This window comes from Canis aureus, chromosome 23 (genome assembly GCF_053574225.1).
Source record: "Canis aureus isolate CA01 chromosome 23, VMU_Caureus_v.1.0, whole genome shotgun sequence".
NCBI classification, from domain to species: domain Eukaryota; kingdom Metazoa; phylum Chordata; class Mammalia; order Carnivora; family Canidae; genus Canis; species Canis aureus.
The window spans coordinates 41,200,441-41,225,956 of NC_135633.1; the positions used below are offsets into that span (position 1 = coordinate 41,200,441).

At 36.5% G+C, this 25,516-nt stretch overlaps 1 protein-coding gene across 3 annotated transcripts in view; it reads left to right on the forward strand.

The window, feature by feature from the left end:
- FOLH1 (folate hydrolase 1) overlaps positions 1 to 25,516 on the forward strand; it is a 65,634-nt gene that overhangs the window by 12,411 nt on the left and 27,707 nt on the right. For all 3 annotated transcript variants that reach the window (XR_013362384.1, XM_077867385.1, XM_077867386.1), the window contains 7 exons: positions 3,068 to 3,169; positions 10,936 to 11,061; positions 11,875 to 12,061; positions 15,569 to 15,662; positions 22,261 to 22,359; positions 22,651 to 22,736; positions 24,275 to 24,394. Coding sequence is in view for 2 of the 3 variants with exons in the window: in XM_077867385.1 (XP_077723511.1) it covers positions 3,068 to 3,169; positions 10,936 to 11,061; positions 11,875 to 12,061; positions 15,569 to 15,662; positions 22,261 to 22,359; positions 22,651 to 22,736; positions 24,275 to 24,394 (814 nt within the window). In the remaining variant the exon portion in view is untranslated. The remainder of the gene's footprint in view (positions 1 to 3,067; positions 3,170 to 10,935; positions 11,062 to 11,874; positions 12,062 to 15,568; positions 15,663 to 22,260; positions 22,360 to 22,650; positions 22,737 to 24,274; positions 24,395 to 25,516) is intronic.

Here is a 25,516-nt window from a genome sequence, read left to right on the forward strand (position 1 = left end):
TTATTCATGAGAGACAGAGAGAGTGAGGCAGAGACAGGCAGAAGAAGAAGCAGGCTCCCTGTGGGGAACCCAGTGTGGGACTCCATTCCCAGGTCCCCAGGATCATGCCCTGAGACAAAGGCAGATGCTCAACCGCTGAGCCACTCCAGGCATCCTGCAAGTATCAAAATTAATGGGGAAACATTAAAAACATTTCCTTCAAGTTTGGATATCCCTACTTTTCAACATTTTACATGGTCCTGGCCAGTGCAGTGGTACAAAGAGTGATGGGAGACCAGGAGTAACCCTCAGCTGACATTATATTAACTAGAGCATCAAATATTTTCCTTTTCTGAGGCAGACAGAACCTAAAATGAAACCATGTCAACCACCACCTTCCAAAATTCCCCACATAGTCCATATGGCCCATAATTTTTCTGTGATCCACAGAGGGTGCAAAACTTGTCTGAATCATTGAGAAAGTTTATAAAAGAAACGGTAGTAAAGTACAATAGAAATCCATATAGAAACAAAGTCACTGCATCAGCAAGTCTTTCAGCCAAGGGAGCATTCAAGTTGGTCTCAATTTGCCCCAATTACCAATTTGCAATTTTACAGCCTCTGGACAAGTGGATTTTAGAGCAAGTTTATGAGTTATTTTAATAAGTGGGAGAAATTTATAAGATCAAGGAAACAACTTTTTTGGGTGACTTTATCAAAGGTAGACTATATACCAGAGAGCATTGCTCAACTTTCCAAAATTCACCAAAATAACCTCAAATTATGTATTCAGAGTATAACTACAATAACTTTGGTTAACAAGTTTTTATTTCTATTTTTACCTTTTGTGACATAAAAAAAAGGCAGTATAGAGTTCAATCTATATCATGTTATCTCTATATAAACAAAGATACTGTGTCTGTATGTATTTAAAATATTTCTGGTAGAATCCACAGACCACTAGTGGTATTAATTGACTGTGGAAGAAGGAACTTGTGTATGTTGTGCTGGAGAGTAAAAGTTTACAGTTCACCACAGAGCTCAGCTCTGAATAGTCATGATAATTAAAGTACACTGGGAGATGGTGATAGTACAAAGGGTGATAGTACATTTGCAGGTGGGACAGAGGGATGAAAACAGTTGAATTGTTGCAATGTTGATAGATAACTCCTGAATCTGAAACACAGCATTTTTTTTTTTTTTTAAGAAATAGAGGTAATTAGCTACAAAAGCAACTCCTGGTTGTAGTAAAATAAAGGAAGTTTTCAACTTTTCGTGTCCCTACTCCTGGGCTCGCAGAGAAGCTATACTTGAACATTTACCAAGATCAAAATGACTTGGCAAAACTTTAAAGTATGGGCTCTATTTCTGCCCCCAGCACATATTTTACCTCTACTTCATTAAAAAATAAAAATAAAAAACAGCCTAAAAACAAAGAGAAGCTTTCCAAACATAAGGATAAGAAAAAGAAAGAAACCTCCCTAGTTCCCATAAGATTAAAATCATGCAGACTTGCACATGAAAAAAATAAGATAAAGTCTGTAACTTTCCAGAATGTTCTTTGTCATGATGATTTCTCACTCTTTCTCCCCCTTCCCTTTTTTGGGAGGCGGGGTGAAGGGAGTGGTTAGCCTTATTAGTTTTATTTTTTAGTAGTTCAGAATCTAAAAAATCTGATCCCTACTTAACAATGTCATAATTCAATCAAGATTTCTGCAATAAAAACATCTTAGAATACTTTCACTTTGGTCATACCCCACCAATTTATGCCCATAAATCTAATTCAATCTTGTTCTTTTCAATTTGAATAATACTTGCTTTTTACAGTATATTTGTTTTTTCCACATGATACCTTGCTTACCAGCCCTTGAATCAGCTTAGAGCTTCCTTTAGAGGCTTTGTTTTGTTGAATGATATCCTTTAGAGATATTCTTTGTTTTAAGTGAATATCTGTTGGCTCCAAACTGGTGATTTTAGGTAGAAAATGTGTTGTTCATTTTTCTTTTCTTTTCTTTTCCTTTTCTTTTCTTTTCTTTTCTTTTTTCTTTTCTTTTCTTTTCTTTTCTTTTCTTTTCTTTTCTTTTCTTTTCTTTTTTCTTTTCTTTCTTTTCTTTCTTTTTTTCTTTTTGAAAGAGAGAGTGCATATGCCTGCATGTGAGGGAGGAGAGGGCAGAGAGAGAGAGGGAGAGTCTCAAGCAGACTCCATGCTGAGGGTGGAGCCTGACGTGGGGCCCAATCCCACAACCCCAAGGCCAGGACCTGAGCTAAAACCAAGAGTCAGATGTCCACTCAACTACCCAGGCGCCCCTCTGTTCTCTCCTTTTACAGGTCCTCACATAGACATCCAATGGGTTTGTCTCTAGAGTATTCTTAACCCTGAAGGAGTTGTTCTTCAGAGACCCAGCTTTATGCAAGGGTGTCTTATTAGACTCCATTATTTGGACTGGTCAGTCTAGTCTTTAAACTTCTGTGCCTCTCCTTTGGCTCTAATGGGTCCAACTAAGGCAAAGGCAGACTTTAGAGCAGTCTCTCAGTTTTCTCAGTCTTCCTGTTTTCATGTCATTCTTTTGGCTTTTGAGTATTCCTTACTCCCCCCCCCCCCATTTGACGATACATTTTTAAAAAATTATATTTAGTTCAGCATTTTTAGTTCTTTTCAGGGTGAATGTTGTTCTGTGTGTCTAGATACTATTTGGTATGGATCACTCCAAAATGTAATTTTTTTTATGGAAGTGAATTTAGTGTTTAATTTGTTGCTAAATAATTAACAGTATTAAAAAAGACTAAGATTACAATACAATACTACTTTTTATTTGGGTGTTAAAATTTTCGTCCTACAAAAAAGATTTTTTTTTCATCCTACATCAAAACCTGCTGCTTTGTAGATCCTCTCTGGGTCTGTGGCTTAGTCTTCTCATGAAATCATCACAAGCTTCTAGCACAGTGCTGAGTATTTGATATGTACTTTCAAAATACAAAACACAAAACCTTCTACTGACAAAAATGATAATGCACATTTTTCCTTGTTTGATGGTAGTAATTAAACTTTACCTGACTTAGTTTTAACTATAATATTTTGTTTTTCTAGATTTTCAACTCATCGTTATTTGAACCACCTCCTCCAGGATATGAAAATGTTTCAGATGTTGTGCCACCTTTTAATGCCTTCTCTCCACAAGGAATGCCAGAGGTAAAAGTGCAATACAATAAAATAAAAATCACAAACAGAACCCCCTCATACAGTCAGGCAATAATTAATCAGTTATAATGAAATTTTTGATATAATCCAAATTTACACAGTTTTACACAGTTCTTAATGAGGAAAAGACTATTTATTAGTTTTATCAACAGTTTTTAAAGATAAAATTTACTACAATAACATGCAGAAATCCAAAATGTACATTTATTGACTTCTGATAGATGTATATACCCGTGTGATCCAAATCTCTTAACACACAGAATATTATCACTTCAGAAAGTACCTTTATGCCCTTTCTCAGTCGGTACCACACCTCCTGCCCCCTGCTGGGCAATCCTTTTAGTTTTTTTTTTCACCATTGATTAGTTTTGCCTATTAAAAAAATTCATATTGATAGAATTGTACAGCATGTAATCATTTGTGTCTAGTTTCTTTCACTAAGCATAGAATCTGTGAGATTCACGTTTTAACTTTTATTTTGCTTTTTTATTGCCAAAGAAATAATTTCCATTGTATGAGAATGCTGCATTATTACTGTTGCATAGCACTGATTAGTTTTCAAAGAATTTGCATCAGAGTATTGTCACCATTTTCAAATGAAGAGTATGAATATCCATTCTAGAAAATCTTGTGTGGTCTAGTCTATAAAGCAGTGTTATCATAAAGCATAATTATCATCTGAAATTCTGTGGTTAGTCCCCAGATTTTTGCCCAGTACTTTGTTTTTTTGTAAGAAAGCTACATTTGAAAGAGTTGGATATAATGTATTAGTATCTTTTTAAAAGTTGTTAAGTAAATTCAATTTTGGATGTATTGGGTTGAAGTGCCTGGGATATATTTAAAAGAAATTGTTAATCCACAGGTATATTGAAGCATCACTCAATAGAAGTCTCTTTATATATTCATGAGAGACACACACACAGAGAGAGAGAGAGAGAGAGAGAAAGAGAGGGGCAGAGACACAGGCACAGGGAGAAGCAGGGCCCCTGCAAGGAGCCCGATATAGGACTCGATCCTGGATCCTGGGATCACGCCCTGAGCTAAAGGCAGATGCCCAACCGCTGAGCCACCCAGTTGTCCCCTCAATAGAAGACTCTTATTGGAAACATTCAAAGTAAAAAATGTGTTTTTAGAATGAGTATCTTAAAATCTGTCTTCACCAATTAGGATTTATTGCAACAACATAAGGATGATTTAATATCAGGCAGTGCCATATCTCTAATAAATAAGAGAAAAAATACCATTTTTATTTTCAAATGTATTGGATTTATTAACTTATTTATAATTTAAAAACTCACAAACTTAGAATGAAGGAGTATCTTCTGTTAGTTGTATGATATTTACTTCAAATGAATGGTTTTACATCTTAATGATATATTAGAAAAATTCTTTCTGAAATTTAGCACATGAATAGAATGCTTGCAATCATAACTATCTCATAATTATAACATGGGATAGGAATGAGACATATAAAAATGGAAATGAGATAGTTTATTTTATTTTTTTAAAGATTTTATGTATTTATTTGACAGCGAGAGAGAGTGAGTGAGAGAGAGAGAGCGCATAAGCAGAAGGAGCAGCAGGCAGAGGGAGCGGGAGAAGCAGACTTCCCACTGACTGGGAAGCCCAACACAGGGCTCGATCCCAGGACCCTGGGTTCATGACCTGAGCTGAAAGCAGACACTCAACTGACTGAGCCACCCAAGTGCCCTGAGATAGTATATTTTAGATCTCAGGCATACTGTGGTCACTTAGACTTATTTTGCAGATTAAGGTTCCTTACCTTCATGGGCCCATGTATGATCCTTACTTTATTTTCTCTTCCTTTCATCTCTCATCCTTATTCTCAATCTCATTCCTCTCTCCCTGCCCAACATATTTATGTCCCTAGCAATGCATATATTCCTTTTTGTTGTTTTCTTTTTTTAGAGAGAATGAAAGAGCAGGGGAGGGGTAGAGGAAGAGGGAGGCAGGCGCCATACCCAGCGGGGCTCGATCTCACAACCGTGAGGTCATGACTTGAGCTGAAATCAAGAGTTGGACACTTAACCAACTGAGCCACCCAGGTGCCCCCAACAACGTATATATTCTTGAAAACACATGGCTTTATTTTGTGTTTGACGTGTTTTAAATTTATGTAAATAGCATTAGGCTTTAGGTCCTAATTGGTCTCTTACTCTTTTCAATTAATGGTGTTTAAAAAAATCCACCCATGTTGCTTTATGTCAGGGTAGTTTACTTTTTATTGTTGCCTCTCATTCCAGGTTATGTGCACACCACATGTAACTTGCCCATTGCCTTAGTGGTGTACGCTGCTTTACTCCTAAATCCTCATCACCACAGTGTTGCAGCGAACATCCTCATACACATCCCCATCTGGGCTTGTAGGGGTTTCTCTGTTTACAGTAAATCAGGTGTGGGATTCTGTTTCAGGTGTGGGATTTAATTTCACAATGTCCAAACTCTAGCAGTTTATTGCTTCCACTGACACTAAATGAGGATCCTTTTTCCTCATATTTTCGTCAACTCTTGAAGTTATGTAACTATGAATTTTTGCCCTTATTTTATTTTAATTCACATTTCTCTGATTACAAGTGAGGTTGCTCATCTCTAAACAAATTTATTTATTAGCCATTCTGGGGTTTATTCTGTGCAATGTCTAAGTATAATCTTCTAATTTTCCTGTTGAATTTTTAGCCCTTTTCTTATTAAATTTAAGGGTTTCTTAAATGTTTTACTTATTTATTTCATATTGTTTAAATATTACAAATACCTTCTTCTAATTTTCACCCATTTGTTCATGTTATCTAAGCTTCTCTTTATTTATTTGTTTATTTATTTATTTAGAACACAAACAGGGGGAGAGGCAGAGGGAAAGGAAGAGGACAGGAAGGCCGATGTGGGACTTGATCCCAGGACCCTGGTGTCACAACCTGAGCCTAAAGCAGATGGTTAACTGACTGAGCCACCCAGGTGCTCCAAGCTCCCCTTTATTAAAAAGATATCTTTAATTTTAATATTGCCCAATTATTCTCCTTATGCTTTTGTATTTTGGGTCTTCTTTATTAATCCTTTTTGTTATTTATGGTGATATATCTGAAAAACCAAAACATACAAAAAATATTAATACTTCATTATTTAAAAATAGCATTAATATTATCAGATTGGATTTAAGTATATATGGGCAAATAGTGTATAATAACATGATATATAACAAAACAATATAATTTATAATAGTTCTAAAAGGGACATCTAGGTGGCTTAGTGGTCAAGCGTCTGCCTCAGGGCATGAACCTGGGGTTCTGGGATCGAGTCCCACATCAGGCTCCCCGCAGGGAGCCTACTTCTCCCTCTGCTTGTGTTCTGCCTCTCTTGGTGTCTCTCATGAATAAATAAATAAATAAAATCTTTAAAAAAATAGTCATAAAATTTAAAGTATGCTTTAGACGTCTTCAATGAATGTGAAGTTGTTGAAGAACACTGTGAAATTTATTGAGCAGCGAAAATGTTATGTATAAAGAAACAGATTACATTTCTAGATGAGAAGACACAATGCTATAAGGAGAAAATTTTACCCACATTAGTTTGTGGCTTTAATATATAATCAATTGAAATCCCCAAATAATTTGTGGACCTTAACAGAATTATTCTACTCATAAGAATCATAGAGATTATTAACTCATTTCTTTCAAGTACACTTAAACTCTTCTAGATTAATGGGAAAATAGAGCCTGTGATTCTGCATAAGATTATTGTTTGTGTCGAATATTGGATGAGTTTGTTGGTGGATGTTCTTCCCTGGATCACCTGTTACTCAGCCAGTGCAACATTAATTCTTTTTAAAGTTATGTATGTCTGTCTGTATGCTTAAGATAATTCACTGTAAATAAGCTTTGGATCTACATCTGAATTTTCTGGAGTGTGAAATACTGGACTCTGCTTTAGGCTATTTGAAATGAACAATTTGACAAGGTCTTATAAAAATCTATTCTAATCTAGTGGTTCTCAAATTTCATTGTGTACCACAATTACCCATAAGACATGTAAACACCAGTTCTAGTTCCCACTCCCTTGAGTTTTGGTAGGTCTTGATAGTTCAAGTCTAACAAGACCCTAGATGACACGGATTCTGAGGTTTTAAGAACCATACTTTGGGAGCCACTGGCCTGGCCTCCCAGTTTGGTTTCAATTAACAAGAGCAGGAAGATGGAAGCTTGCAAGAAATGGAAAATTCTAAGCTGGCAGTGCAAGATTGTATTTATTCCCAGTCATAGAACAATGGTACAGTGTAAACTTTACAAGAAGGTCATTGTCTGAGAACAAAGCTTTTTTCTTTTTTTCTTTTTTTTTAAGATTTTATTTATTTATTCATGAGAGACACACACACACAGAGGGGGGAGGGGGGGTGCAGAGACACAGGCAGAGGGAGAAGCAGGCTCCATGCAGGGAACCCGACATGGGACTCCGTCCCAGGTCTCCAGGACCACGCCCTGGGCCGAAGGTGGCGCTAAACCACTGAGCCACCCGGGCTGCCCACAAAGCTTTTTTCTAAGTGACAGTGACAACTTGTGTTTGTGAAGTGCCCAGAGGAGTATCAGTCACGCTTGTTTTCATTTTCAAAGTATACTGTCATGTTTCAACTAATGTCTTCTCCAATCCCTTCTCCATCATAATTTGTTTTGTGAGGATTGCAGCTTAATCAACATATAGCCACAATTTACGTGTATTTAAGGATGTGGTCACCCCAAAGTTAGTGATATTGAATTAGGGATAAATTTCAAGCGAAATTTGAAATTTCGATACTAAAATTTGAAATTTGAAATTTGATACTAAAACGAAATTTGCTGAAATCAGATTGGTTAATAACTCTCTAGTCACAGAATGATAGTGAGCCCCAGAGAGGCCTGACAATTATAAATTGGACATACAGTGCTGTCATTAATATTGCATTAATATTGGATTCCTTGAGGAAGAAATAGAAGAACTAAATATTGCATTGCTTGAGGAAGAATATAAGAGCAAAAAGTAATCCCTTTACTGAAGCAAAGATTCAAATGCCACCTTCTCAGGAGACTTTTCCTCTTTTCATTTAAAATTGCATGCACCCATGTACTAATTTACTCTTTGCCTCTTCAACCTTGAAAAAATTTTCTACAGTACTTATCGCTTTTTAATATACTGTATAATTTACTTAGTTATTACTTTTATTATTATCTTATCTTTCTGCATTTCACATGAATGTAAGTTCCTCCAAGGACGGGGATTTGCTGAATCCCTAGTTTGTAGAACACTGTGGACTGTGGAGTCCATAAGGATACATTTTCAACAAGTTTGTCAAAAGAATCCCAGAAGTAGCTTAGAAACAACTTTATTTTGGTATCTGTCATAAATTTGTTGTGAACATGCTATGAGAAATTAGCCACATAGGGAAACAATAAAAATAAAATAAAATTATAGGATACAAAAAGTTGTCCAGCATAGGGACTTCAAACTAGGAGGGGTGAAGAGTTTCCAAAGGGAGACATGAGATCATTTTAAAGAAATCAGTTTCCTCCGCCAGTTTCTCAGTTTACAGTTACATTGGATTGAGAACTAGCCCATGGTCAGGTCCTGCTGGTACTTTGTCCCCACTTCCTTATTTATAATCATTATCCTCAAATGAAAGACATCTCTCATCCATCCTAAAACAATAGAAAGCATATCTCTGAGTCATAAAAATCTCTGAAGTTCTGGAAAAAGAGACAATAGTGAAAGATTCTAACAGCTGGGCAACAAGTGATTTGGCAAGTCAGATGGTTTGCAATTAGACAAAATCAGATGAGCCTAATTGAGTGTCTAGCTGACATCATTAGAATTAACTTGGATAATAGATCAGTGTGTGATTTGGGTGTTGTAACTTGGAAGGAGATTAAGTTATTTAGTGAAAATTCCATAACAAAACTTCTTTGGTTCCCATCTCAGTTTCTCAGAAATTATGTCTAAAAGCAAGAAATGTGAATAGAACTAATGTGGAGTCGTGTCTCATTCTAGCTATAATTTATTCATGCAATGACCTAATGTTTTAATATCTGATAACATTAAGAGATATAGTTCAAGTAAAATTTTATGCTTTGGTATTATTTACACACATTTGTAACATTGTCAGACTCAGTTTGATACTACTAATAATTAGCTTACTCCTAAAGCATTTTCTTAGTGCATACATCCGGTCACAAGACATCGCAGAACATTCAAAATTATAAATGTGTATATATATACACACACGCACAAATATATACACACGTATATATATACACACACAAATATTTACACACATACATATACACATACACATATATACACACACATATATGTGTGTGAGTGTGTATGTGTGTGAATTTATATATATTCTTAATCAAGGGAAGTTTGGCAGTGATCAAGAAAAGACTTCCAAACATTCCCAGTTTCTAGGTGACAGAAATTGAAATGAAATGTAGCATGCTAGAAGTTAATTAAGAAATGTTCTCTTGGGATCAGTAGTTTGTGTCAGAGGAGGGAAGGGCAGCTGGATTGAGCAGAGGGAACAGTTGACTCTCACTGCCAGTTTAGAGACCGCCTCAGCTGACCTGAAGGGCAGCTCTGGAGTCAGTAGAGCCCTTCAGAACTGCCTTGGGCTGGACTAAAATGTCGAAGGCTTTATACTCCCACATACATCAATCATGGACTGTGTGTCATCCTAGAAAGAGGCATGACTTTGAGCAGGGTGGTTGTCCGTAGCTGAAGCAATTCCTGAAGAGGCTTGGGAACTGAAGGCTGTCTGCAGAGAGCCTTCCTTGCAGCGGGAGTGAGAATGTCTTCACTCAAGGCGAATCTGGGCAGCACATCCCAATGTCCAGGATAAATATATTTTACTGTAGAGTACAATTCTCTGGGGGAAAGGTGGACAAAATAGAAGCTCAAAGAGAAAAAGGATGATACAATTCTGACTGAAGAGTGTCTTCCTGTATTTTTTAAATGGATGATGTTGAAGAATAAATCAGTATAGAGTGTGTATTCCTTTGGATACATACAAACGTAATGTACAATTGTTTTCAAAATATCTGTACTTATAATATGCTGGCAATTGCATTTGTTGTAGCAACTTAAGGGTATGATAAGCAATTTTAGATATTAAGTAAGTATATGAAGGAGGATGTTGCTTTTCAAAATTAATTTAAGGAAGTAGGTAAGAAAAAACTGGAGAACACTGGTCTAATCCATCAGGTCATTTGCAAATGAGAGTATTGAGACTCAGAGATGTTATGAGACTTGCACATGGTCATACTAATAATAATATGAAACCAGACCCGTAAAGCCATTATATTACCTGACCTTTCTTCCTTACCTGGTAGTTATGGAGACCCATTTGTGAATACTTCTAAGAGAATAAAGTTCTTGTCAAGGGTTTCTTAACCTAGAGTGCCTGGACCCCTTCAAACTGCATGCCGCACTGTATATACATATAAATTTGGGGGGGAAACACTTCCATGGCATTAGAGCCACTCTAGTAGAGGCATATAAACAAAGCTTACTATTAAATTCATAACATCTCTAACTCAGGCCATTGCCTGAATTCAAGTTCATTTCTCCCTTGAATCTATTCTGTGAAGCTCATGTTTTTCTGACCCTCTTGCACCTTCTTGCCTCTTCCCTCATTCAAAGATGTGAAACAATCCTCCAGCAGAGAAACCTCCTTGTATTACATCTTACTTATACTAAATCATTCCTGATCTCAACAGGGTGATCTAGTGTATGTTAACTATGCACAGACTGAAGACTTCTTTAAACTAGAGAGGGACCTGAAGATCAATTGCTCTGGGAAGATTGTGATTGCGAGATATGGGAAGATTTTTAGAGGAAATAAGGTAAAAATCATTTCTTTTTCCATTTTTCTAAATATAAAAAATCATTTGATATCTTTACATGTGTAGAAACACACCCATAAAACTTTCTGAGAACCATGATCCTCTCTTATTCTTGACATGCCCACGTTATGGGAAGGACACATTTACTAGTGTATAGACAGGGGTTTTAAATTGGGTCAGTGGTGTTTGGATGAATGTAGAAATTCAGGAAGAACAGAACAGATTTCTCCACACCTACAAATCATGTGTGTAGTCTACATAGAAGCATTCATTTGATTTGTTGTTGCTATCAGTATCTTTGTTTTCAATATTGTCTTTAAAAATATGTACTAAATTAAATTTTAATGTGAATTGTTATTATAGGTAATCAGATAAACCAAATTATACATAGCAGTTTTTAAAAATTACTCTCACTTGATCTGTTAATTTTTTTCTCTTTTGTGAGAAGTTAAATTTCAGTCTGGCCTGTGGAGTTTACTTGCTTCTTGTGCTTCGAGACTAGTGGAAGAAACAGCAAGTACTTGCTATCAGTATTATGGACATTTTCCAAATCTCATGCTCTGAGGGATGATCCATCCCCAGAAACTCTTTTCTTTTCTTTTCTTTTCATTAATTTTTTTTTTCTAGAAACCCATTTTTAGAATTTGAAGTAGGAAAAAGCAAAGCCAGTTCTCTGTGAGATATCCTTTGTTGTAGGTCTAATGATTAAAGATTGGAATAAAGTTTGGCTATTCATTTAAGTGTAATTTCAAAAAAAATTGATATTATCAAATCTGGAACAACCAATCTGAAATAAACACATTGTGCTTCCAGGTTAAAAACGCCCAGCTGGCAGGGGCCAAAGGAGTCATTCTGTATTCAGATCCTGCTGATTACTTTGCTCCTGGGGTGAAGTCCTATCCAGATGGTTGGAATCTTCCTGGTGGCGGAGTCCAGCGTGGGAATATCTTAAATCTTAATGGTGCAGGGGACCCTCTCACACCTGGATACCCAGCAAATGGTAAATGGTCAGGCCTTAATCATCACAAGAAACTTAAAAACATTTTGAAGTGATTTTATTAAGGGATTTCCAAATGAAGTATATCTTTTTAAAATTCTCTTTGCCTCTAAGAAGTAAGTTAGAGTTTCAAACCCTGAAAATTATTGGATTAGGTCCCTTATCTCTTATTTGGGACCCTTGTGCCTGATAGGTTTTAGAATTCAGATATTTAAAAGTAACATGGTGCTGGCAGCTGGTGGCTCAGTCAGTTAAGTGTCTGCTTTCCGCTCAGGTCATGATCCCAGGGTCCTGGGATCAAGCCCCACTTTGGGCTTCCTGCTCGGTGGGGTGGCTACTTTTTCTTCTCCCTCTGTCTGCCGCTCCCCCTGCTTGTTCTCTCTCTCCTTCTCTGTCAAATAAATAAAATCCCTTTAAAAAATTAATATTAAAAAAAGTAACATGGTGCATATACCATATATTGCCTAACACCCTGGAGGCTGGGATATAATACAGGAAGAAGGTATATAAATATTTTTGCTATAAAATTTATGAATAATCTTACTAATGGAGGTAAGTAATAAATGATAAACAGTATGAATAACCACATATCTGCTCAAGTTAGATTTTGCTGTCTAATGAGTTTGCATTATATCAGGTTTTTGTTTTTGTTTTTGTTTTTAAAGATTTTATTTATTTATTCATGAGAGACACAGACTGAGAGAGAGAGAGGCAGAGACACAGACAGAGGGAGAAGCAGGTTCCATGCAGGAAGCCGGATGTGGGACTCAATCCCGGGACTCCAGGACCACACCCTGAGTCGAATGCAGATGCTCAACCGCATCAGATCAGGCATTCCTAGATCAGGTTTTGATGCCAAGTAAATTCCCTCCAAATCTATGGTTTTTATAGGTTTTGGATTTCCTAGTTGAAAATAGCAATAAGGGATAGCATGAAAGAAGTTTATAAACCCCTGAAATGGCACACTTAAAATATAGAGTCCAGGGGTGCCTGGGTGGCTCAGTCAGTTATGTGTCTGACTCTTGATTTCAGCTCATATCGTGATCTCATGACTGTGAGATCACGCCCTATATCTGGCTGTGCACTCAGCACGGAGTCTGACTGAGATTCTCTGTCTCCATCTCCCTTTGCCCCTCTCCCTGCCCCCCACCGTAAACAAATAAAATCTTTTGAGAAAAATAAAGAAATAAAATACCGAGTCCAAAAAATGCTTATTGCATCTTTGCTGTATAAACCCAATAGTGATAGCTTTCTAAGGGTGTTTCCTGAATGACTGCTCTTACATGTATTAAGAGCTACTGGCTTTGTAGTATTACTGCCCCTCTGCTTGACAAAGGAGGCAAGGGAGACAAGAAGATGATCTGCCCAGATCGCCACACCACTAGATGAGGGCTTAGAATTCCACTTTAGGCAGCCTGGCTCCCAAAGCACATGCTTGTGTAAGGCCGAATGCTCCCCTGTAGAACTATAGTTTGATCACTAACAAAGGGAACCCATTTATTTTGAATGTTTTCAGCTACTTGATAATATGTACAAAAATCTGTAATCGTTGAGTTGTGTGTATGTGTGTGTGTGTGTGTGTGTGTGTTTTAAGGATTTTAATCTATTTATTTGAAAGAGAGATAGCGAGAAATAGCACGAGCAGGGACAGGGGCGAGGAGCCTGATATGGGGCTCAATCCCAGGACCCTGAGCCAAAGGCAGATGCTTAACCAACTGAGCCACACAGGCACTCCTGAGTTTTTGTGGTTTAAAACTAGTTAAGGTGTAGAACTAGTATAAAATAGGCCGTCAAAGTATCTGTGGCAGATTCCTATTTATTCTCATCTGGTTTTTCTGTCAAGTTGTAGACTCCTTTAAAGCTTATGTATTTTGGCTTTATAAATCTTTTTGTACACTCTCTATAGTATACTGTCATAGATTTTTTAAACAATTCATATTATCCTATAATAAAATCACATAAATATACCTGAACTTCACTTACTTCTTTATTCCCAAGTTAAAAAAAAAAAATACAACTTGTCTTAATCTCAGTTTTACAAAGCTAAAATTATGAATGTAAAATGAACTTAACTGGGATATTTCTGTTGATTATCCTTAAATTTAAACCATAGTATTTTGGGGGGGGGGAAATGGTATCCCTAGGAGGCTTACGTTTATTGAATTCTCTTTTGTGTCCTATTCTTTTTTTCCTTTCCTTTTTCTTTTAGCTTTACTTTTTATTATGGAATAGTTCTGACATACAAAAAATAGACAATTACCAACATTTTATCAATCTTGTTTCATCTCTTTTCTTCCGTTTTTTGTTGTCACTTAGGAAAATTTTTAAATAAATTCCACATCACATATCATTATATGGGATTTTTTACTCATAAAAAATATACTTTTGCAATCACCTAAAGTTCTTATTAAATAATTTAAAATTTGGAGAAAAAAAGGAAAAATCACTCATATTTTTTAAATCTGAAGAAATGACAATATGTTTTTATTTTGAAATAGTTTACATATAATAAAGTGCACAGATCTTAAGAATTCAGTTCAATAAAATTTTAAATTGCATATATCTGTATCACTCAAAATAATACTGGACATTTTCATGACTCCAGAAAGTTCCCTTTGCTCCTTTTTCTGATGAACCATTCTGATATCTCTCACCATTAATTTTGCTTTTGAACTTCATATACATAGAATCAATGTGTATTCTTTTTTTTTTCTTTAAGTTTTTATTTATTAGAGCATGAGCAGGGTGGGGGCAGAGAGAGGGGGAGAAGCAGACTCTGTGGAGCACAGAGCCAGCCCGTGCAGGGCTCCATCCCAGGACCCTGAGATCATGACCTGAGCCTAAGGCAGATACTTAACTGAGCAACCCAGGTACCCCTAGTGTATATACTTTTGTACTTTGCTGCTTTTATTCAGTATAATGGTTTGAGATTTATCTGTATTATTGTGTGTACTAGTAGTTTGTTTCTCTTTATTGCTAAGTAGAATTCTACTCTGTGCATATACTACAGATTGTTGGTTTGTTTTTAAATGGAATGCTGCATTAATTTGTGTGTTATCTTTGCACAACGTCCAGGCTAATCTCCGTATTGTTCCAAATTTAGTATATGTGCTGCACCAGATTGTTTATTCCTGCTCTTGTTGGCAGACATTTGCACTATGTCCTGTGTTTGGCTGCCCAAATTCAGCTGCTATGAACAACTTGTACACGTCTTTTTGTGGACATATATTTTTCTCTTCCTTGGGGAAATACCTAGGGAAGTACTTGCTGTGTCTGAGTGCACAATTCTGTTTAACCTTAGTTTTTGAAAGAATTATCCAAAGTGACTGAATAGTTTTATACTTTTGCAAGGAATGTAGGAGAGTTTCAGTTGCCCCACATACTCACTAACATTTGAAACTTTTTATTTTAAAAATAAAAGTGAGATATAAGGATGTGTTTAAGGTGATGTACAGAAAAACTTTTGAAAGGGACTAAATTTTTACTAACATACATTCACCTCTTTTTCAGAGTATGCTTATAGACGTGAAGTCACAGAGGCTGTTGGTCTTCCGAGTATTCCTGTTCATCCGATTGGATACAATGATGCACAGAAACTCCTGGAGTAAGTTTGTAAGAAGCAAACAGATGGCTGGCTGTTTGAGTATTTTCCTTTACTGGCAGTCTTCAACTATTGGCAATATTCAACATCTGAATATTTTGTCAGTATATTCAGAAATGCTGAAATTCCCTTAGATGGTAGAACCTATAATTTTATCACCATTTTAAAGAATAGTGGTTCTGTTCTGGAATTTGTATTACCTAGTGGTATCCAGTGTGTGTCATGAAAATGAGACTTTCACTTCTCCAATTGCCCAGGGCATGAGTGATCTGTGGCTCGAGCTACTCTGCTTTGAAATCCACCACCCTGTTTGTGTAAAGGCCATGCTTCCCAAAGGTGTTCCCAGTCAATGACTGGTTGCAGCGGGAACGTTAAAACAGGCCCATTACTGGAAGGCACAGGGCTCCTCTCATGGGAGACTTTGGCTCAGGATTCCACAGCAGGCTTGCCCAGCTCGATGCCACCACCCACCACCCTTTTCTTCCTTCCCTTTCTCCTTTACCCTATATGAGACCTGTATTGCAGTCTGTTAGCTTTATCAGCCTTGCCTCCTCACTCCCCCTAAACCCTCGCTATTTCTCTCACAGGCTTTTCCCCTAAGAAATCTCTTACTCATCTAATCCTCATGTTGGCTACGACTTGGGTAACCTCAGATAATACACTGTGAAAGCTATCCCATTTTATTTCCACCTCTATTCCTCTCCCCCCTCTGATTTCCTGACATTTGAACCCTCCCCCTCTCCTGCCCTGCGTTCTCCCATCTGCATGTCCCTTCTTGTCCAGTCTCCTTTGGGAAGGAGAGAGGATGTCTTCTTCTCTGTCAGTAGAATTGTGAGAGAAGCGTCTGGCTTGTTAGTAACTTTTCTTATTTGAGTTTAAAATATTCTTAATAATTTTATTCCAGGCTCCATAAGAAGCCTTTTTTTTTTTTTTTTAAGATTTTCTTTATTTAGGGATCCCTGGGTGGCGCAGCGGTTTGGCGCCTGCCTTTGGCCCAGGGCGCGATCCTGGAGACCCGGGATCGAATCCCACGTCAGGCTCCCAGTGCATGGAGCCTGCTTCTCCCTCTGCCTGTGTCTCTGCCTCTCTCTCTCTCTCTCTCTCTGTGACTATCATAAATAAATAAAATTAAAAAAAAATTTATAAAGATTTTCTTTATTTATTCATGAGAGACAGCGAGTGAGAGGCAGAGACAAAGGCAGAATGAGAAGCGGGCTCCCCATGGGGAGTCCAATGTGGGACTTGATCCCAGGACGTGGAATCATGACCTGAGCGGAAGGCAGACGCTCAACCACTGAGCCACCCAGGTGCCCCCTCCATAAGAAGACTTTTTATATTTTATTTTTATTTTTTAAGACTTTTTATGAGCTAATTCAATGCCCTCCTTTTACAGTTTAGGAGGCTGACATTCAGAGAGTGGAGGGATCTGTCCCATTTAATGGCAGATTAAGGAATAGCACCTTGGTCTCTTATTTTTGGGCTCTTAGCATTACCACATGGGTTAGAATTCAGGATCCAGGCACAATATTTGAGGGTGTCATGGACTACGTGTATGTCTAAGCATCTTTATAAATAAAGTCTAAATATTCATGATATTTAAAAGATAAAGTGATTGTAACATTATTTATAGTAGTGAAAAACTATAAATAACACAAATCTTCAATAATTGGTAAGTAGCCAAATACATCACTGGCTGTGATAGTGCATGGAGCCATTAAAATATATGTTGTATGAGAATGTTTAGAGATGTGGAAACACATTTATGCTACTAAGTGAAAATGGCAGATTTATCTATATATCTAGATACATACAGATATGTCTAAAGATAGATATTAAGTTTTTAGAGAGTAATCTCAATTATGCAAAAGTTTTCTTTAAAAACGAACCTGTAATATCTTTGTAATTAGAAAAAGAATGCATGGAGGGAGAGAAGGAAAGATCATATGGAATCGACTTGAGGTATATTTAATTATGTCTACCATTTGACTGCTCTGATTAACTAGGTCAGTGTCGGCTATGTCCTAAATGTGTGCTAGAATTACTTGATTGGAAAAAAATCACAAATGCAGTTTACCTCTAATGTATTTAAGTCAGCTTCTTTAAGCTGTCTTGTAAATGTAATCACTATTAGTAACATAACTTCTATGGAAAAGTGTATTGTGCATTGAAAACACCATAATTAAAAATGAACTTTAGAAGCACAATTTACTTGGAAGTAGGAGATGATCTTTATATGTTAAAAGCAGGAAAACAACTTCTATTTCTTTTTAAAAAAATTTTTTTTATTTTTATGTAATTTCTATACCCACCATGGGGCTCAAACTCATGGAGAGTTTATGGAGATGGAGGTGGAGAGTTGCATGCTCCACCAACTGAGCCAGCTGGGAGCCCCTTCTATTTCATCTTCCATACTTTCTAAGATATTGTGAAATATTCTATACGACTGGAATTTAGTCTTATAAATTTTTTTTCAAAGAACATATAATTTGTTTATGAATTTCACTGTGCAGATTTACTTCCTTTACACATTTACGCACTTAAGTGAGGAGCATGCTCCTTGTCCTTGACAGTCAATTCCCAGATGCCGACAAATGATTAGCCATTTCGCAGTAGGTATTAATTAGAAAAGATGGTGTTCTACAAGTTGGATACATCATAAAATGGAAGTTTCTTTTTTTTTTTTTAAGATTTTATTTATTTATTCATGAGAGATACACAGAAAGAGGCAGAGACATAGGCAGAGGGAGAAGCAGGCTTCTCGCAGGAAGCCTGATGTGGGACTTGATCTCTGGACTCGAGATCAGGCCCTGAGCCGAAGGCAGATGCTGAACCACTGAGCCACTCAGGCATCCCAAAATGGAAGTTTCTTAATAAATGCGTGAGAAGATGAAGAGAGATGTAAGTCATATAATGGCCCAAGAATGCTGAGAATTTCAATAAAAAGTTGATGAGATGTGAGTTTTAGTAAAGTAAAACCACATTTACTTGGGGGGAGAGGGATTCCTATCTATATAGAAGGGAATGTGATTATATGGTTTTTATTTGCCTCCCTAGGTAACTACTAGGATTATGATAGCAACACCAACAATAATGACAATAATAATAGCATCTGTCAGACTATTATTTTTCAATTTTGTTAATCTGGTCAAAGAATCAACTTTTGGTGTCATGGATTTTCTCTATTTGTTCCTCTATTCTGTATTTAATTATTTTTGTTACAGTCTTTATTATTTTCTTTCTTATGCTGGATACAAGTTTGGTCTGCCTTTATTGTCCAGTTTTTTAAGGTAGAAGACTTGTTTATTGATTTAATGTCTTTCTACTTCTTAAATACGGATGTTTACAGCTATACATTTCTCTCTAAGCACTGCTTTAGCTGCATCCCCTAAGTTTTGATATGTTATGTCTTCATTTTCATTCATCACCAAGTATTTTCTAATTAGTCTTGTGATTTTTTTCTTTCACCTGTTGGGTATTTAAGAGACAGCTGTTTGATTTACATATATTTGCATATTTCCACAATTCCATTTGTTACTGATTGCCAATTATTTTGGGGCTGGATTAATAAACAGATTATATAATTAATAAAAAGGTTACATGATCTCAGCCATTTAAATTTATTTACTCATAAAAAAAAATTTATTTACTCATTTCACAGCTTAATATATAGTCTATTCTGACAGAATGTTCCATGTGCATTTGAGAAAAACATGTATTCAGTTATTGACAGAGTGTTCCATATGTACCACATGACATTTCTGGCTTGCCAGCTTCTTTAGCTCCAAATCTGGGGTAGATAAGCCAAAAAGGAAACTGAGGGAACCCACCACTGTCTTTTTTTGTATCCTGAGGTCTCAAGCTAGTTTTGTTCTATTCTCTCCACCCTTCAGAACCTAATGTTTGTCTTCTATGTCCATATGGTCCAGAGAATTTAGTTGTACTTAGCAGGAAGAATAGGGTAAAGCATATATCCATCTTTCCAGAAGCAGTCTTTTCCTTCTCAAGCTCCTGTCATGGTACCCTAATCATATTATACCTCAGCCAAAACAATCACCATGCCTGACACTTGCTCTATACTTTTCTGCATCTGTACCTCTTTAAATCATACTTTATATCTGGAATGCTTGTCACATCATCTTCCATGCCCAGATCTTAGCACATCCTTTAAAATTCAAACAAATAAAACTTCTAGAAAGTTGTTTATGATCCCACAAGCTAAATCTAGCTTCTTTTTTCTATATTCCTTAGAACTATCTCTATCATTTGTCTTGCTTCGTTTTATATCATAGTTGGTTTTATATGTATCTTCTGATTAACTTCTGACTAAACTTCTTGGTAGAACCACCATGTCACATACATATTTGTGTTCCTTAGTGGGTATAACACATTATCTTGAGCATTGTAGACAATAAATCTTTGCAAATGGAACAATAAAAATAAATTTGCTATAAAGATATAGATTTTATTTTATTTATTTTTAAAGATTTTTATTTATTTATTCATGAGAGACACAGAGAGAGAGAGCGAAAGAGAGGCAGAGACACAGGCAGAGGGAGAAGCAGGCTCCATGCAGGGAGCCTGATGTGGGACTCGATCCTGGGACCCCAGGATCACACCTTGGGCTGAAGGCAGGCACTAAACTGCTGAGCCACCCAAGGATCCCCAAGATATAGATTTTAAATGCAATAATGTTTATACATATTTATTGAGCATCTACTATCAAATCTTTTCAGAGACATTTTCTTTTTTTTTTTGACATTTTCAAAATTTACTTATATTTCCTGAAATTTTTGTGATTTGAAAGTTTAATATTCAACTTTTTAATTTTCTTAAAATCTATGTTTTATTTATAGAGCGAGTAAGTATCTAAAGAAGTTTGTATCTCTATTATCTCCACAACATCTTTTGACTAATACGTCTATTCTCCATAGATGTGTGATATTTCTTAAATTGATACATTAGATTCTTACATACAGCTATTATATTCTGTTCTAGTCATCTGCTTACTTCTCCTTGTGGGGCACTATAATTTCATCTCTTTATTTTATTATTTTGTGGGACTCTGGACTATTACCTTCCTTATGTTATAATACACAATTGACTTTAATTCATGATGAATTTACCTTCTTTTGTTTTTCATATTTTTATTTTGAAAAGAAAATACATTTACACGTTCAAAATTCAGAAGAGTATACAGTAAAAGGTTTTTGTATTTACCCATTCACACCAAAAGCCGTTAGCATTGTTAACCTACAATATACCATTATAGTAATATTTTATGTATAGTCAAGGATAGGTATATTTTTCTTCACTTGTGTTCTGCAATATTTTTGCATATTTAATAGTTTGCTGTTTTGACTGATTATGTTTTCTACCAGTGTAAAATGCCTCTTGGTGTTACTTGATGCTCTTTATGTGAAATTTTATTATAAATTTATTATAAGTTTATGTGAAATTTTATTAAAACAAATTTTATATAGTATGTTACTTGAAAATATTGTTAGCCAAGCTCCTTAGTGAGAGAGGGAAAAAAGTAAGCATTTACTCTCTGATAGAGCATTTTAAAACAGAATATTACTTATAATTAGTTTTCTATGAGAAGATAACCTAATCGATTGTTTTAACATTATGTGTGCAGTAGATTCTAGGTCAAGTAGAACTAATCACATTTCCTCAAATAGGCAGGCAGGGAGCAGTAGTTGTGTGTAGGCACAGAACAAAGGAGGAGGTGCAGAGCGTGCTCCACTGTAAAGCCTAGGGTGCGTCATCTTATCTTTATGATGACAGATAAGGTCATAAAAGATAGATTGATCTTCCCATACTCTTAATTTCCCCTTGAACCACATACCTTTATTTGCTGCAATTTTGCAAGGGTACATTTGGTTTCCGTGCCCAAATCACGAAAAAGTCCATCAGTGCTCTTAACAGAGTAAAGGCAGATACGTTGTAGTATACCACAAGAACCCCTTTGTTCCATAAACATTATCATATTATATTCCCCAGTCACCTGCTGAGAAGTAACTGGGGTTAGTGGCATAGACTGGATGGTCTGCCTGAATCCTTTTACCTTTTTAAATTACAAAAGAAAAAAATATGAAACTTTTAGGACCTGTTGATTGAAGTGAAATCCTTTCCTTTGCTCTTCTTTGCTCCCTAATAGATACCTGTGAAAGCACTTTGTAATAGATGACAATATGGGGATATATTGATCAGTGGGGAAATGACAAAATAGAAAATCCCAGGCTTTGACATCAGAGCTCTTCCTCAGAGAGTGCCCTGGAAAGAACTTTTAAACTGGCTTTCTGTTAGAAGCTGGGAACGCAGAGTCTGGATTCTTAGTAAATATTTGACCCTCAGCTATACCACATACCAGCAGCACAACTTAAGGCCTGTTACCTATCTCTCTAAGCCTCATGCCTCGTATCTTTGAAGTGAGAGTAATAGTAGCTCCCACCTCATAAGAGTCGCAGTAAGGGGTAAATGGCATTTCCCTGACTCATGGAAGCTGTTATGAGCTGGCACTCAAGAAAGCGAGCTCTTTGACATTTTAACTGTTAGCTCCAGAGTTTTCCTCCAGCTAATAATCCTTTGTGTTCAATAGGAAAATGGGCGGGGCAGCACCACCAGATAGCAGCTGGAGAGGAGGTCTCCAAGTGCCCTACAATGTCGGACCTGGCTTCACTGGAAACTCTTCTACACAGTTAAGAGACTATTTTTATTGCAACTTCCTTTCAGGGGAGAAAAGCTTTCTCAAAAAAAAGAAAAGAAAAAACAATTATAGGCGATAACTGGAAAAGTACTATATATCTAGTACCAGCAGGAAACAAAACCATAGGTTTTAGAAGGGAATACAGTTACGTCATTAGTATTGCACAGCTGCTGGACAATGGAATTCTTGCATTGTGTACATTTAGAAACTTAAGGTTAAACAAAATTGTGAGCGGCAGTGTTAACCAGTGTTTTCAGAATGTGTCCTCTATTTCTGAATTAGAAAAGTCAAGATGCACATCCATTCTAACAACAAAGTGACAAGAATATACAATGTGATTGGAACTCTCCGAGGAGCAGTAGAACCAGGTAAATTAATCATTTGTTCAGCAAATATTGATTGAGCAGTTCTTCTGAGCCAGGTACTGCTCTGAGCTCTGAGAATGTAGGGTAATGAAGCACAGCAATTCTTCCTTGATGGAATTTACATAAACACAAGATACATGAATATGAGGTGATTTTGTATTGTGATAAATGTAAGAAAAGTAAATGTAGGGCTGGGTTGGTTAGATGCCCAGGATTAGTTAATGTTGAGCTGTGCATGCTTCAATGAAAGGATCAAGGGGGAGGAAGGTCAGGGAGAGATCATTCTTAGGTATTTTCTCTGAGCTTTCTGGATTTGTTTACCACATATTTTGCTTGAGGAAATATCTTCATGATAGCTACAAGCATCTATATAAAAGATAACACTCAGAAAATTAAGGTAAACTTGGGGTTCCTGGGTGGCTCAGTCAGTTAAGCATCCCACTCTTATTTCGGCTCACGTCTTGATCTCAGGGTCATGAGATCAAGCCCCAAATTGGGCTCCAGGGCCAACTTAAGACTTTCTCTCTCCCTCTGCCCCTGCCCTCCAAACCCCACTCATGTGTGCTCATTCTCTAAAAAACTAAAAAAAAGAAAAAAAGAAAAAAGAAGAAAAAAAAAGAAAATTAAGTTAACCTTGAATTAATGGATCCTTTGCAGAATTTTCTTTTACATTGAAGTTAATGAGATATATAGACACATGATTTCCACAGAATTTCAGATGACCTACAGGTTCATACATTTTATAAATAGCCTTACTTCATTATGTTTTGATCCCTTAGAAATTATGGTTATAAATGTTACCAACAGGCATATGGTTAAATCACATAGTTTTCTTAGAAGCAGTCATTGCTTTCTTTCAGGAACAAAGAATATTGGTATACTTTCAGTGAGTACGAAATAACATATAAAAGGCAATTCATTGAATCTTTCCAAGTACCTTTTTTTGCTGGCTCTGTATTAGTCATGAGGGATAGAGGGATAAAATGAAGACATAGAGATATGGACAAAAAGCCATATGTTCAAGTGTGGTAACTGCTTTGCAAGATATAATAGTATTGCTCTGAGAGCTGGATATTTGAAGCAATTCTGTCCCCGATAGAAGCTACTAAAGAGTTACAGAGCGGGGAAACTGTTGAGCAGTACCTTGAAAATTGACTAGAAGGAGTAGAAGTGGAGAACTTACTCTGTGACTACTATGCTCTCCCACTCTGAAAATACTGGAAGCAAAGTGATATGTAGGTAAGAGAGGAGTAACAGAGAATTATAAAGAGGTGGTAGAATAATTTCTGTCCTTCTATACTTATCGTTACTTACATACTTACGATTACTATCATAAACTGAAGTATACCCTTGCTTATCACATTCATGTTTTCTTCATACATCAGTATCAGAACAAAATAGTATATTTACACAAATCTTCAGGAGCCTTGGTATCTTTCTTTGAGTCGTGAGTGCTCTGTGTTTAGATACTCTTGAGTCATTTGCAGTTTGCTCTGTTATTGACCTGGAATGACAAGTAATTTTGCAATGATGCTTTCTAGACAGATATGTCATTCTTGGAGGTCACCGTGACTCATGGGTGTTTGGTGGCATTGACCCTCAGAGCGGAGCAGCTGTTGTTCATGAAATTGTGAGGAGTTTTGGAACACTGAAAAAAGAAGGTAATATAAAGAGAAAGTAAAAATATCAACTTCTCTGAATCTCAGGCTATAGTCCTCTGTAAAGTGTGTAGAATTACCACCTTCTCACAAGATTGTGTGCAGGGTCACCTGAGAGGGTATGTGCAAAGTATACCATCTGCGTAGCATCAATTACTTAGTAACACATACTAGCATAGAACAGCTTTCAATAACTAGTGGCTATCTTACTCAAGTGGGTTAGTTAACTATACTGTTTCTTTATTTTTGATTATTCATAGAGTAATGTTTACATTATTGATATTCATAAAATCATAATCTGAAATAAAGGAATTCTGTTGTTAGGGGTCACTCTTAACAACAAAGAAGGTGGGGATGGGTTTCTTCACAGGAGAGGACAAGCCAAAATTATGTCATAGGCTAAAGTGTCCTGATCAGGGAACTGTGAGTAGAGGTTCCCTGGGCCCTTCTTGCCTCACACATAAGGTCAAGTGTACCACGTAAGTGAGGAGATGGACGGTTTCTCAGAAGAGTACTGGTCTCGCTGGCTAGCAGGATTCTCAAAAGCTTGACATTTGCATTCCCACACCCTCAGCCATGGTTTGCTCTACCAAGATTTAGGTTTATACTCCTAGCACCATTGCTCCAATCATTTTAGAATCTTCCTATGAAAACAAAGATAAAATTTAGTTCAAATGGCTGCTTTTTAAACATAAATACACATTGAAAGAGGAAAAGCCACTCTGTTTACTGACCTGCAAATGAGGGTTTGGGGCTGGAAATGTGATCCATGTTTTTTTAGCAACAATAAAAACAGTGGCAAAAATATGTTAAGTTTGACATGGTAGTTGTTTTCTCAGAGAACCAGTGTTTTCATATGTTATCTATTTTGAACTCCTAGCAACTAGGGAGAACTTTACTTAGCTATTTCTGTTCTCATTTCACAAATAAACTAATCAAGGTTTATAGAATCCAGTTGTGTAGCTAATATGTTGTGTAGCTAGTGTGTTGTGTAGCTAGTGTGTCGTGTAGCTAGGGTGTGGCAGAGTCAGAGAACCAGGTTTTAAACTCAAATTTCTGGCTACCAGTCCATGAAACCGTGTCTCTCTTTAAAGCAAAATGTAAAGGGACTCTATTCTTTTTTCC